This window comes from Dermacentor andersoni, chromosome 4 (assembly GCF_023375885.2).
Source record: "Dermacentor andersoni chromosome 4, qqDerAnde1_hic_scaffold, whole genome shotgun sequence".
Taxonomy (NCBI): domain Eukaryota; kingdom Metazoa; phylum Arthropoda; class Arachnida; order Ixodida; family Ixodidae; genus Dermacentor; species Dermacentor andersoni.
Window position 1 is genome coordinate 10,490,679 of NC_092817.1, and position 14,321 is coordinate 10,504,999.

Consider the following 14,321-nt stretch of genomic DNA (forward strand, 5'->3'; position numbering starts at 1 on the left):
CGCGGATACTATTTTACGAAGTCCTTCCAGGTGCTTAGCAGCTCGCATGCTGTCTGCAGTGTCCTAACAAAATTCTTCCAACACAGCGAGGGCCTCCGCGGCTTCCTTCACAGTGCGAGGGGGCCGAGGCTGCTCCTCTCGCGGCTCCTCAGAATCTTCGCCGTGCAGCACGTCCCTGACAATTTCTTCTTCGGTAAGGGAGCCGGCTGTAACAATGCCGTCATCAATGCCGACGTAATCAGCGAGTGTCACCGCATCCGGCAGAACTCTAAAATCCTCGCAGTCATCTCCATTGTCATCTAGCGACACTTCGGCCACTGCATCATCGCCAGGCTCACGCACAACGAAGCCACTGTGTCTAAAACAGTTGGCCACGACGTGCGCGGGCATGTTGTGCCAAACGTAGGCAAGAATGCTGACCGCGCTCAAAAGATTCACGTCGTACTGCTTGCCGACTTCATGGCACAGGAGCATCCGTTCCAGTTTGCGCCTGCGGTATTTGGTCTTGACATACTGAATTATGCCTTGGTCCATCGGTTGGAGGGCCGATGTTGTGTTCGGCGGCAAGAAAACAACTTCTATGTTGTCCAGTCCGGTGACACTGTTATGCGCACTACAATTGTCCAGCACCATTAACACTTTGCGTTTCTTTGCGGAAAACTGTCGGTCTAACTTCTGCATCCAGCCACGAAAAATTTCCGACGTCATCCAGGTCTTTTTATTCGCTCAGTATTCCACCGGAAGAGCAGGCATGTTCTTAAAGCACCGTGGCCTTTGTGCCTTTCCAATGACGACAAGTGGCAAGCGCTTTGTTCCTGTCATCTTGGCGGCTAAAAGAATGGTGACGCATTCCTTGGATCTTTTGCCACCGATGCACGCATCTCCTTTCATGGTCACAGTCTTGTCTGGCAAAGCCTTAAAGAAAAGTGCTGTTTCATCAGCATTAAATATGTCATTTGGATCGTAGGCGGTGATGTGTTCGAGCAGCTGAGCATTCTTCCAGTTGTTGGCAACGTCTTCGTTGACAGCGCCTCTTTCGCCGCACACAGTCTTAAAAACGAGGCCATGTCGCTCTCTGAAGCGCGCACACCACCCTTCCGATGCCTTGAATGCATCGATATGCATCATCGGTGCAAACCTCTCGGCTTGCGCCATGATGAGGGGTCCACTCAATGGCAGATTTGCATTACGCGAGTCGACCACCCACCGAAGCAAAGCCTCTTCCAACTCTGGATGAGCTGCTGTTCGCAGACGCTTTCGTGACGCTCGAAACTTCTCGCTTTCGAACGCCTGAAGAATCTGTTCTTCATTTTTCACATACGTGCTCAAGGTACTTCTTTTCACGTCATACTTCTTCATGGCTTCTTGTCGAGAGAGTCTGTCCTTCAGGGCCCGCAAAATTTCCACCTTGGTAGCCGTCCTTCGCCTCGTATTTCGGCCGCTTCGCCAGCGTTGCCATAGGCGGAGAATGCAGTGACACAGGCGCCCAACAGAAAAGCACCAATAAAGTTCAGTAACTGAGCTGCGCTAAATCCAGCGGTCCTCGGCAAAACAGCATGCAAGGATGTAGTGCACCAACAGCAATGAAGCGACAAAATGGCCCCGTCGATAATGCCGACACATGCAAAAACAAGAAAAAGCACCCATCCAGCCACAAGTCGAGCCAATTGGATTGGATTGGCCAAGTTTCAGCCACTTGATGTCAAGGGCGATGCTGCGTTTGGGCAACGAGGCGTTGGTTTGGGTATCACTTTTGTGCCGCGTTTGCCGTATTTTCGTTTTTGAGCCTCTGTGGCTGCCCGAAATCGTCCGAACTATCCGAGGTGGGCTGGAGTTCGTCCGAATTAACGAGAGTTTCGTCCCATATACAGTAGAACCCCGCTGTTACGTTCCTCACTGCTGCGTTTTCCCGGCTGCTACGTCGTTTTCATCCGGTCCCGGCATAGCTTCTGCAACGGAGGTGCTCACCTAGCAAAAGGGTCACTAGTTATAGGTTGTAGCGCTAGGCTTAAAACAGGTCGGCGCTATATCGTAACAGGGAAGCAAGCACTTCTCGTCGTCTTCTTCTTTTGCACAAGCACACCAGCACCATGCCCACTGCCCAGTGCCTTCAGTACAATCACTCCCCACCGAAAGAGTAGCCATCCTGGCGACCTAAGGACAGGGGAACACAGGGGGGTCATGGCACTGCTTGAGCCGGGAGACGTGGACAATTTCCTGGCCCCGACGACGCTGGTCGGAAGGCGTTTCAATTGGCTCGATGAGGTAGTTGACCACGGATGTTTGTTTCAGTACCCGATAAGGACCGTGGTACTTGGAGAGCAGCTTGGAGGAAAGGCCTGGAGGAGTAGAGGGCACCCACAACCAGACCAGCGAGCCAGGCGCAAAGCACGTAGCCGTAGTGGATGAATCGTGGCGAAGCTTTTGGCGCCACTGGTCCTGGGATGTGAACGAACGAGCGAGCTGGCGACATTCTTCGGCGTAAGCAGCCGCTCTAGAAACAGTCGTCCACTCCGAGGCATCTGGCCGATAAGGTAGAATCGTGTCCATAGTGCATGAAGGTTCGTGTCCGTAAAGGAGAAAGAAAGGGGAGAACCCAGTGGTGCTTTGCGTGGCGGTATTGTAAGCGTAGGTGACGAAAGGTAGAATGCGGTCCCAATTCGAGTGGTCAGATGAAGCATACATGGCCATCATGTCACCAAGGGTGCGGTTGAAACGTTCTGTCATCCCATTAGTTTGAGGATGATATGCCGTGGTAGTGCGGTGAATGATGCGACACTCCTTGAGCAATGCTGCAATGACGTCTGAGAGGAAAACGCGACCGCGGTCGCTCAGTAATTCGCGAGGTGCTCCATGGCGTAAAATCAGGTTTTGCAGGATAAAACTGGCGACGTCTTTTGCTGTGGCAGATGCTAGGGCTGAAGTTTCAGCGTACCGCGTGAGGTGGTCGATAGCAACAATAACCCAGCGGTTGCCGCTTGGAGTGTTGGGAAGCGGACCGTATAAGTCAATGCCGACGCGGTCGAACGCGCGCGCGGGGCATGGTAAAGGTTGTAAGGGGCCGGTGGCATGTTGAGGTGGCGTCTTGCGTCGTTGGCATAGGTGGCATGACCGGACATACTGGCGAACGAAACGGTACATACCGCGCCAGTAGTACCGAAGCTGGAGGCGAGAGTATGTCTTTAATACACCAGCGTGGCCGCATTGTGGGTCGTCGTGGAACGTGGCGCAGATGTCGGAGCGTAGGTGTCGGGGTATAACAAGCAACCACTTACGGCCGCTGGAATTGTAGTTGCGGCGGTACAGCAGGTTATCTCGAATGATGAAGTGCGTGGCTTGGCGACGAAGCGTCCGAGAGGTCGGTGCTGGCGACTGGCTGGACAGGAAGTCAATAAGCGAAGAGATCCATGGGTCTTTGCGCTGCTCTGACGGCATGTCGGAAATGTTGAGGGCGAAGGCACCGCAGGTAGAAATAGACGAGTGGACAGCACCAGAGGGCAGGGGTGACCGGGATAGAGCGTCTGCGTCTGAATGCTTTCGGCCTGAGCGATAAACAACGCGGATGTCGTACTCTTGTAGGCGCAATGCCCAACGGGCAAGCCGACCAGTTGGATCTTTTAGTGAAGATAACCAGCATAGGGCATGATGGTCGGTCACGATGTCAAATGGACGCCCGTACACATAAGGACGGAATTTGCCGATAGCCCAAATGATGGCCAGACATTCCTTCTCAGTAACCGAGTAGTTCGCCTCGGCTTTGGTAAGGGTGCGGCTGGCATACGCGACGACGTACTCTTCGAAGCCATCCTTGCGTTGTGCAAGAACAGCGCCGAGCCCGACACCACTAGCGTCCGTATGGATCTCAGTTGGAGCAGAGGGATCGAAGTGTCGCAGCACTGGAGGCGAGGTGAGAACGCGTCGCAGTTCTTGGAATGCGTCGTCGCACGCCGAGGACCAGGCTGATAGGTCAGAACTGCCGGTGAGGAGCTGCGTCAAGGGGGCAATGATAGAGGCAAAGTTACGGATGAAGCGTCGGAAATATGAGCACAGGCCGATGAAGCTGCGAAGCTCTTTCATGGTGGTTGGTTTAGGGAACGCGGATACGGCGCTAAGTTTTGTGGGGTCCGGAAGGATACCGTCTTTTGACACTACATGGCCGAGAATAGTAAGCGTACGAGCACCGAAGTGGCATTTCTTCAAATTTAGTTGCAGTCCTGCAGTGGTGAGGCACGCAAGTACTTGCTCGAGGCGGTTGAGGTGCGACGCAAAGTCGGTGGAAAAAACCACAATGTCATCCAAATAGCAGAGGCAGGTTTTCCACTTCAGCCCTCGAAGAATGGCGTCCATCATTCGCTCGAAAGTGGCAGGCGCGTTGCAGAGGCCGAACGGCATGACAGTAAATTCATATAGCCCATCAGGCGTTACGAAGGCTGTCTTTTGACGATCGGCCTCTGCCATTGGCACTTGCCAGTAGCCGGAGCGTAAATCCAGCGAGGAAAAGAATTCCGCTCCCTGCAGACAGTCCAAGGCATCATCGATGCGCGGCAGAGGATAGACATCCTTGCGCGTTATTCGGTTAAGGCGGCGATAGTCGACGCAGAACCGAATGGAGCCATCTTTTTTTTTAACGAGGACAACCGGAGATGCCCAGGGACTGTTAGATGGCTGGATGATGCCACGCTCCAGCATGTCGTCAACGTGCTGGTCGATGATACGGCGTTCAGCAGCCGACACACGATACGGACGCTGGCGCAATGGTGTTTGTGGACCGGTGTCGATACGGTGAACGACTGCGGACGCTCGGCCCAAGGATGGTTGGTCAATGTCAAATGAGGAACGAAAGCGTTGGAGGAGCTTGATAATTTCTCTGTGCTGCGCAGGTGTGAGTTCTGCGTCGACGGCACGAGCGAAGACGTCTACAGGGGCATCAGTCGCGGCGGGAGGAGTGACGGAACAAATCGGAAGTGATGCCGTATCACCAAACGTGGTGGCCGGGAGAACGCTATCGAAAGCTTCAGCGGTACCCAGGCACTCGCCGCGGAGTAGGGATGATGGGCAGGCGGACGGATTGCACACGTAAAGGGCAGCAGAACCGTCGCAAAAAGTGACGACAGCAAACGGAAGCAGAAAGTTCCGGCGGCGCGCACAAGTGGCCGACGGTGTAAACAGAACAGATGAGTTTGCAGCAGAGTTACATGACACAGGAACCAGAGCGGCGGAGAAAGGTGCGATATCGATGTCAGAGGCGGCAACAACTTTAGGAGAAGAATGGTCGTCAGGGTCGAAGCACGGCACTGATAATGTAAGTTCAGCACGAGCGCAGTCGATAAGTGCTTGGTTGACAGATAGGAAATTCCATCCAAGAATAACGTCGTGTGACGAACGAGATAAGACGACAAATTCCATAACATACATAACGTTTTGAATGACAACCCGGGCTGTGCACGACGCTGAAGGCTGAATGCGATGCGAGGTTGCCGTACGCAGAGAAAGAGAGGTAAGGGGAATGGTCACTTTGTTCAAATTGCGACAAAGCTTCTCACTAATAATAGAAACGGCGGCTCCGGTGTCGATAAGTGCGTGTACGGTGACGCCATCTACGGAGAGTTCAATTTCGTTCGCCGGGCTAGAATGAGGCCTTGAAATGTTCGACGTAAACGCAGTTCTTGCCTCTGGAACTGCGACTGTTAGTTTTCCTCTCGGGCTGGGCTGGGTCGGCGAACCATCGGGGAAATGGATCGGCGACGTGGGGAAGGTGACCGACGGGCATCGAAAGGGAGGCGACTGTAAGATGAGTCCGGAGGAAGGCTAGATGGGTCCTGACGCGGAAGTCGAGCAGGCCTGCAGCTTGAGGCGCCCCCACTGTCAGGTAAACGGGGGCTGCGACGGCGGCAGAATCGTGCTACGTGGCCCGGAAGATGGCAGAAATAGCATATTGGCCGGTTGTCAGATGTACGCCACGGGTTGACGACAGGGGCTCCAGCGGCCGAGTAAGGGACGACCATCGGGCGTGAAGGTGGCGGCGGCACATGGAAGGTGCCAGTGGCCCGGTAGGCATCAGCAGCCGGAGGAGCGTAAGGCCGGGCGACAACGTCAGCGTACGTTAGCGGCCCAGCTGCAGGCTGCGGAGGAGGGGCAGATGGCAGCGCCGCGGCAACTTGGGTCTGAATGACGTGGCGAAGCGAAGGAGCCAAGGTTGTCGACGGCTCGGGTGTGCTGTTCGCCAGAGAGAGTTGGCGGGCAATTTCCTGACGGATGAACTGCTTTATCTCCGGCATTAAAGCAGAGATGTCAGCAGCGTCGCGGCCGAAATCCAACGGAGATAGATCCGTAGTGTCCTGCTGAGCAGCGCGTGTTGATGCACGCTGCTTGCGCAGCTCGTCGTACTGCTGACATAGCTGTATGACTTCGGCAATCGTCCGCGGACTCTTCGCGACGAGCATCTGGAAGGCATGGTCATCGATGCCTTTCATGACGTGCTTGATCTTGTCAGCTTCGTCCATAGATGAGTTCACGCGCTTGCATAGCGAGAGGACGTCTTCAATATAACTGGTGAAGGTCTCGTCCTGGCGTTGAGCTCGACCACGCAAGCGTTGCTCAGCGCGAAGCCGGCGAACGGCGGGACGGCCGAAGACCTCTGCCAAAGTCGCCGTGAAAGCCGACCAAGTGGTAAAATCGGCTTCATGATTGCGGAACCATAGGTTTGCCACGTCAGTAAAGTAAAAGATGACATTTGTGAGCTTGGCGCGGTCGTCCCACTTATTATAGGCGCTTACACGGTCATATTCGGCGAGCCAGTCTTCCACGTCGTGGTCGTCTGTGCCGCTAAATATAGCCGGATCGCGCTGGCGGATCACGCCAGAACAGACGATGGTGGGGGGTACGGGAGCAGCAGCCTGGGACGGTCCTGGTTCATCCATTGGAACAGCTGGTGGTAGCGTTCGGCTGCGGAGTTCCAGGATGTAGAAGAGAAACCCAGCAGCTCCACCAAATGCAACGGAGGTGCTCACCTAGCAAAAGGGTCACTAGTTATAGGTTGTAGCGCTAGGCTTAAAACAGGTCGGCGCTATATCGTAACAGGGAAGCAAGCACTTCTCGTCGTCTTCTTCTTTTGCACAAGCACACCAGCACCATGCCCACTGCCCAGTGCCTTCAGTACACTTCCATAGGATCCAATGTATAAGGAACCCCGCTGTTACGTTGTAGCTGTGAAAACGTTCCCGCATGATACGTCGCAACTTAGCACCCCGAACCCGCCTGGGCTAAAGTAGACAACGCGCTCCAACCGCCATTTTGGCTTTTGGCGAGTTTTGGCTGGGCTTGGCCGGGCTTGGCTATGGAACTGGCTGCAAGAAGCCGCACGCCAGTTCGAGAGGCCGCATGAGGCCGCCACTAAGTGGCCATTCGTGAAAAATGATCTTACTATCATCACTGTGATTACGGTCACCGCTTGGTTGTTGGACTGGTCGACTCACGGAGGAAGGAAACTCGGAAGAGGCCCTGACGTCACTCTTTCTGAAGCTAAAGTGAAACCGGAAGTTGGCGTTGCTCGTGGCGTTGCTCCGCCTATCGGGCCTGCTCTCCTCTCTTGTTTACGTTTCTCCCACGCCGCGCTGCGCGCAACCGGGCTGCTCGGACGCGCGCGCTCTGCAGCAATACTAAACAATCGTTAGCACGTTAGCATGATTACGCCAAAGAGGGCAAAATTTCCCGCGGATATTCGTTCGTCCGTTGCCATTGCCGTGGCGCGGTGACGACAAGGAGCACGAGCCGCGTGATGCCGGGGAGTTTCCAAATCCTAGCTTTGGAGAAGCCGTCGCGGCTCTGGACCTCCTCCGCAGGTACGTCGCACCTCACAGCGACGCTGACAGCAATGCGGCCTTCCAGGGTATTGAGAAACGTGTGGCGATTTATAGCGAGCGAAAGAAACGGCAAGCCACCATTCTAGACTTTTTTAAGTCCTAAGCGCACTCTGTGGAAATAAATTGTCTATAGTTGAAGCTGCACTTTTTTCATTCATTTTCGGAGCTTTCCTCACTGTTGCGTTTTCCCGGCTGTTACGCTTTTTTCCCCCGGTCCGGTGAAAAACGTATGAACGGGGTTCCACTGTACTCCTATATATAATTGTAGGGACCAGGCGCGAAGGTCGAATTATCGAATTTTCCGAATTAACGGAAGTCGAATTAACGAGCTTTCACTGTATATGTAAATAAATAAAATAAATAAAAATAAAGTAGAATGTCAGTGGAATAGCAAGGACATGTTGGTAGCTTGTTTAAAACTGGCCTACAGACAGCTAAATGAAGTAGCTGACTGATTTTAAGATATAAAAGCTCTGAATAATTGAAAATTGCAAGAAAATGAGGTTCTTGAGAAAACCTTATTGCAATATTTTTTTTTACAATGCCAGCTGGAAGCTCTCCTGCAGTTCTGTCAGCATCTCGTAGCTTGCCGAGGTGATTAGTTATGGAGAGTGGAGGGGTGTCGCTGACAGAGCCTGTGGGATTCTCACACTCGTGGCTTTTGGCACAACGTAACGACAACACAGTAGTGCAAACAATCACAAGGACATTTATTGCACCTTTCATAGATCAATGCCTGCTAGCCGAGTTGCTATCCACAAAACATGCCGATGGGCACGCAACAAATCTAGAAGTCCGACTCACCGCGACCAGATAACGAGTGAATATGTTCGCCCATGCTGGATCCCAACGCCTGGTCATTCGCGCGTATGGTCACGCGAACGGTGGCGCGTACGAATGAGGCCACGTGAGACGGTCTCGCAGAAGCATGGATCGGCGCACTCGTGGGACATCCGCGGCGCTCGCTGACCTGCAAACCAAGAGGAAGCGCCGTGTCCTCCCGCACCCAAGTAACCACGCCGGTAGGCGGCGTTAGCAGCGCAACACTCGCGCGATCTCTTGTACTGCGCCTCAACCAGACCGACTGCCGCGGGCATCACATAGGTCACGCGGCGAAGCCGGATTGCAGGAGACGGGAGCTATGCGGGAAAACAACGTATCAGGGGACGCATGCGAGTCGCGCATCTCCACAAGCCACAGTGCACTCGCTACCTGCTGCTCGATGATATAAGCAGTAACGTCGCCGCTAAGGGGGCAGTTACGCATGCACTTGTCTCCCAGTTTCAGTTTCATACATTCTGAGAGCCTCAATTCATTGTGGCACAGTTCCGTGAGTTATCTAATTTTTTTTCAATCCAAAGTTGATATTGATTGTATGAAGAGCTCACTTCAATTTCCCAGATTTTATGAAACCACTGAAATTAAAAGTTTTCTGAGTTAATTAATATATACTTATTAATTAGTAACAAACTACCCCATATCTCTAATTACCCTGTGGTCACCACTGCTGACTTCAAGAAACTACTTTTATTTCAGAACAGCTATTTTTAAATATTACTTCATAGAAGCACCTGGTATACTTCAATTCTATGTAGTACGTGTTGGTGCTGTGGAAATTTCAAGTAACCAGACAGGTCCAAGTAAAGTGCATAACTTAAGAATCGTTTGCTGACTCCATTTGTGTGGATTCAGTGCTAATGCAGCAAGGTACTCTTGTCTTACACAGGAGTGAGGAAATATTCGTATTAGCTGCCCAGTGTTTTAGCGCCAGTGCTCTGTTTGTGCCCCTTGCAGGAGACCAACAAACGAGAAGAGCTGCTGAAGCCCACCAATCCAGCAGCCCAGCAGGCTCTGCTTGCCTCTCACTACAAGGTGTCTCCCATGCCGGCACCTAAGCTACGGCCAAGACCTGTTGGCACACAGACGGGCAAGGTTGGTGGCTGAATTAATTTTATTCATCAGAGGCGCTGCCATGTGATTTGGCACGCTGCTGAGAGCATTGTCAGAGCGCGGTATGCTCGAATGAATCTTCGTAAATGCTTGTCCGTCCAAATTACTGGGTGTTTTCGCCCATTGGAATATACAAGACCACGGTGTCAGTTCAAATAAACCAGAAGATCGAATTAAACGTGTTCGAATTAACGAGATTCGACTGTACGCTTGCAGTCTGCAGCAGAGAATGGCGCCGCGTTTCGGCTGTTGCCTGTTAAAAGTGTGTGCTATGCTTCTGACAGCATCACGAGCTGTGAAACAGATGGGAGATGATGCTTATCCAGGGTGTCTTACCAACCGGGAAGACTGGGAATTCTCAGGGATTTTGAATAATCTGGATAAACTCAGGGAAAACTCAGAGAATTCGTGCTACTATCAGGAAAATTAACTGTAATTTTATTGAAAGGGAATGAAAGTTGCGCTTATGCTGGCTTTGAGTAATAGAGAGGGATTATAACGAATCGTCTTTAACGTTGTGTCGTTGGCTGTAAGACTGGCCAGTGTACAGTCAGCGACAGATTCTGCAGACGGCCGATTTTTGGGACATGCCCTATACCGTATCTGCTCGCTGTGGGGTTCTTCTCCCGTGCTCTTGGGACAAAGGAACGACAACACAGCAGTGCAAACAATCACAAGGGCATTTATTGCACCTTTCATAGATCAATGCCAGCTAGCTGAGTTGCTATCCACAAAACATGCCGATAGGCGCGCGACAAATCTAGAAGTCCGACTCACCGCGACCGGATAGCGAGCGAATATGTTCGCCCCATGCTGGATCCCAACGCCTAGTCGTTCGCGCGTACGGTCACGCGAACGGTGGCAAGTTCGAAGGCAGGCCCCGCGAGGCGGTCTCGCAGAAGCATGGGTCAGCGCGCGTGCGGGACATCCACGCTGTTCGCCAATTTGCCGGGAAAGAGGAAGCGCCTTGTCTCTCGGCGCCCAAGTGACTCCGCCTGTCGGCGGCGTTAGCAGCGCAACACTCGCGCCATCTCTCGTACTGCGCCTCAACCACTCCGACCGCCACGAAGCCGGATTACAAGAGACGCGCCATGCGGGAAAAACATATCAGGGGACGCGTGAGTCGCGCATCCCCACATCACATAATGATTACACTTTATTGTAAAGAAAATTGCCGCAAATTCAGGGTTGCGATCAACGCGGGTTAAATTTCCCGCTAAAAGAAAACTTTTTTTCATCCCGCATTTGCTGCGGGATTACATCAGGTCAACAAACAGGCGGCTGCCGCTGTAACTGTGTGGGACACCAAAACAAGAATGGCGGCCGGCGAAACGCGCTTAACACAATTTTTTTTCTTTTCGTGAGTACGTTATGCGCATTGAAACAGTTCCTTCCGTATCAGTAATGAATAATATTGTTAACATTGGGAAGTCTGCGGCGATAACATAGCCATGTCCACTTTGAGGGTACAGAAACAGAGATGGGCGGGCTTAGCTGCCAGTGACATAGAAACACATGGTGGGTATGCCGCAGAAACTGCAGCATTTGTCTTTACTACTATCCTAATACAGCACATTTCCACTAAGGGTGGGCGAATATCTTAGCTGTGTTACAAGCATCAGCGTATGAATAGTGTACACTTCTGATGTATCAGTGTAAGCTTAGCGTTGAACAGTCTTTGCAATTCACTGACGTTGTTTTTGATAAATTCACTAGTAGCCAATGCTACCGTATTTACTCGCATAATGATCGCACTCGCGTAATGATTGCACCCCTGAATTTTGTCGTCAAAATTCGATATTTTTTTATTTCCCGCGTAATGATCGCACCCCGAACTTGCCGCAGCGATATGTCGTGTGCCAAGTCTAGCTAATAATGATCGCGCTTACCATCTGTTGAATCCTACGCGAACGACTATTCAATACGAACCAAGCGGTCTGCACGCACCAAACACTCTTAAGTAGATGCTTCATTTCATTACTTTCATCACTTTCCGCACTTCCATGACAAAAAGAGGTACAACCAAACTTTCCTTTATTATGTGTAGGCTTTATAATGGTTGTGGTCAACACCAACAAAAAAGGCGCCTTTTGATTCTTCTCATCTGCACTCGTGGGCAAGCAACAAATCGCAAGCGGCAACGATAGTAGCCACGTTTACACTGATACGTTAAAAGTGTACCTTATTCATACGCCAACGCTTGTAACACAGCTAAGATATTCACCCACCCTTAGCGCAAACGTGCGGTATTAGGATAGTAGTGAAGACAGATGCCGCAGTTTCCGCAGCATGCCCGCCATATGTTTCTATGTCACTGGCAGCTAAGCACGCCCATCTGTTTCTGTCCCCTCAAAGTGGACATGGCTACGTTATTGCCGCAAACTTGCCGATATTAACGATACTATTCATTACTGATACGGAAAAAACTGTTTCAATGCATGTAATGTACTCACGAGAAGAAAAAAAAAAATCGCGTTCGGCTTGCTCAGCTGGCCGCCATTTTTGTTTTGGTGTCCCGCACCCGCATCCAGCAGCAAACGGGGGACTAAAAAAGTTTTTTTTTCGCTGGAAATTTAACCCGCGTAATGATCGCACCCCTGAATTCGCGTCAATTTTTTCTGACAAAAAAGTGCGATCATTATGCGAGTAAATACGGTATTGATCTCACGAGATAATAGTATTATGTAGGTGGTATGCAGTAAAACCTAGTTAATTCGTATTTCACAGGACTGAAAAAAAATGTCCGAATAGAATGTCGTATATTATCGAGGGTATCAAGAAAACAGACAAATGCTTTCTGCGTCAACACGCATTTATTTACTGAATGAATCAGCAAATCCTGTTTCTTTTTATCACCAAAGCAGTGCAGAAGCTGAAATTCTCGTCATATTGTGACTGATTAGCACCCGCAGCGGTGAGGCCTTGCAACTTTACAGTGCGGCTGCGGCGAGCATCTTCATCTGAGACAAGCTTTTCACTATGTGCACATCCCGATTATTTTTTCACCAGCTCACAGCCCATCGTGATGTAGACGGTGCATCATCATCCTCGGCAGCTTTGCACTGAGTAAATTTGAAAGTACTGTATGCTGCAACCGTTCCGGACGAAACCGCGGCCGTAGTAGACGGGATCATAGACCACGGCCTTGCGGTTCTGAAGGCACACACTCGGCGCATGCACTATTTCAAAACGAAATTACCGTTTGCTGCAACTGTGGACAAAACCGCGGTCACTATGGATGCGCTCACAGACCCAAAACGAAAACTACTGTTTGCCACAACTGCTGTGGACGAAACCATCGCCGTTATCGATGCAATTGTGGATGGTGACTATGCAGTCATGAAGGCACGTGACCAATGTGGTGCACTGTGCAGCAGTACACGCAAGAATAAAGGCTTTAAAGGCCCAAATAGGCACAAAATGTTCAGGCATTGCTGTCATTCATGTACGATTTCCACTGGTGACTTTGGCGATGCGGACTCCACCGCTTCGGTGGGCGCTAATGCAGTTTTTGCTCTTTTGAGTCGCACATTTGCGGCACTTGCCGAGCTTAGAGTTGCCAGAATTAACCAATGTGTGTCCAAATACGGCCGGATTAACGATAGTTTTATTGCATTAAATAATGCATATGCCTGCTGGGACCAGAGGACGAGTCTGAATTATCCAATTTTACGAATTAATGAGAGTGGAATTAACAAGGTTCTACTGTATTTAAATTTCCGTTATTTTGCATTTTCATTGAAAGTAGGCACTTGCCAGTTGTTTTCTGTAATTTTAATTGTGCTCCTCTGACTGTGTTAGGCTTCATTGTGTAAAGTTTTTACTATTTTACTTTGCTATTACATCATTACATTACTATTACCTCATTTTTATTTACTATTACATCAGTCTGTTCCTGTCTTCGTCTTGTTATAACTGAAGGTGGGGACTACAGCTGCATTCAGCTTCAGAAGTGCAATTTTTTTACACATTTACATGAATAACATCAGACGTGTTCATCTTCATCATCATCATCATCACCATCATCATCACCATCATAAGCCTGTTTTATGTCCACTGCAGGACGAAGGCCTCTCCCTACGATATCCAATTACCCCTGTCTTGCGCCAACCGATTCCAATTAGCACCCGCGAATTTCCTAATTTTATCGCTCCACGTCTTCTGCCATCCTTGACTGCGTTTCCCTTCTCTTGGTACCCATTCTGTCACTCTAATGGTCCAACAGTTATCTAATCTGCGCATTACATGACCTGCCCAGCTCCATTTCTTTCTCTTGATGTCAATTAAAATATTGTCTATACCCGTTTGCTCTCTGATCCAAACTGCTGTCTTTCTGTCTCTTAACGTTTTGCCTAGCAATCTTCGTTCCATCGCTCTTTGCGCAGTCCTTAACTTGTTCTCAAGCTTCTTTGTTAGTCTCCAAGTCACTGCCCCATATGTCAGCACTGGTAAAATGCACTGATTGTACACCTTCATTTTCAGTGATAATGGTAAGCTTCCAGTCAGGAG

At 50.7% G+C, this 14,321-nt stretch overlaps 1 protein-coding gene across 3 annotated transcripts in view; it reads left to right on the forward strand.

The window, feature by feature from the left end:
• Nup98-96 (nuclear pore complex protein Nup98-96) overlaps positions 1 to 14,321 on the forward strand; it is a 264,767-nt gene that overhangs the window by 72,980 nt on the left and 177,466 nt on the right. For all 3 annotated transcript variants that reach the window (XM_055073379.2, XM_055073380.2, XM_055073381.2), the window contains one exon: positions 9,657 to 9,794. In XM_055073379.2, coding sequence (XP_054929354.1) covers positions 9,657 to 9,794 — 138 coding nt within the window. The remainder of the gene's footprint in view (positions 1 to 9,656; positions 9,795 to 14,321) is intronic.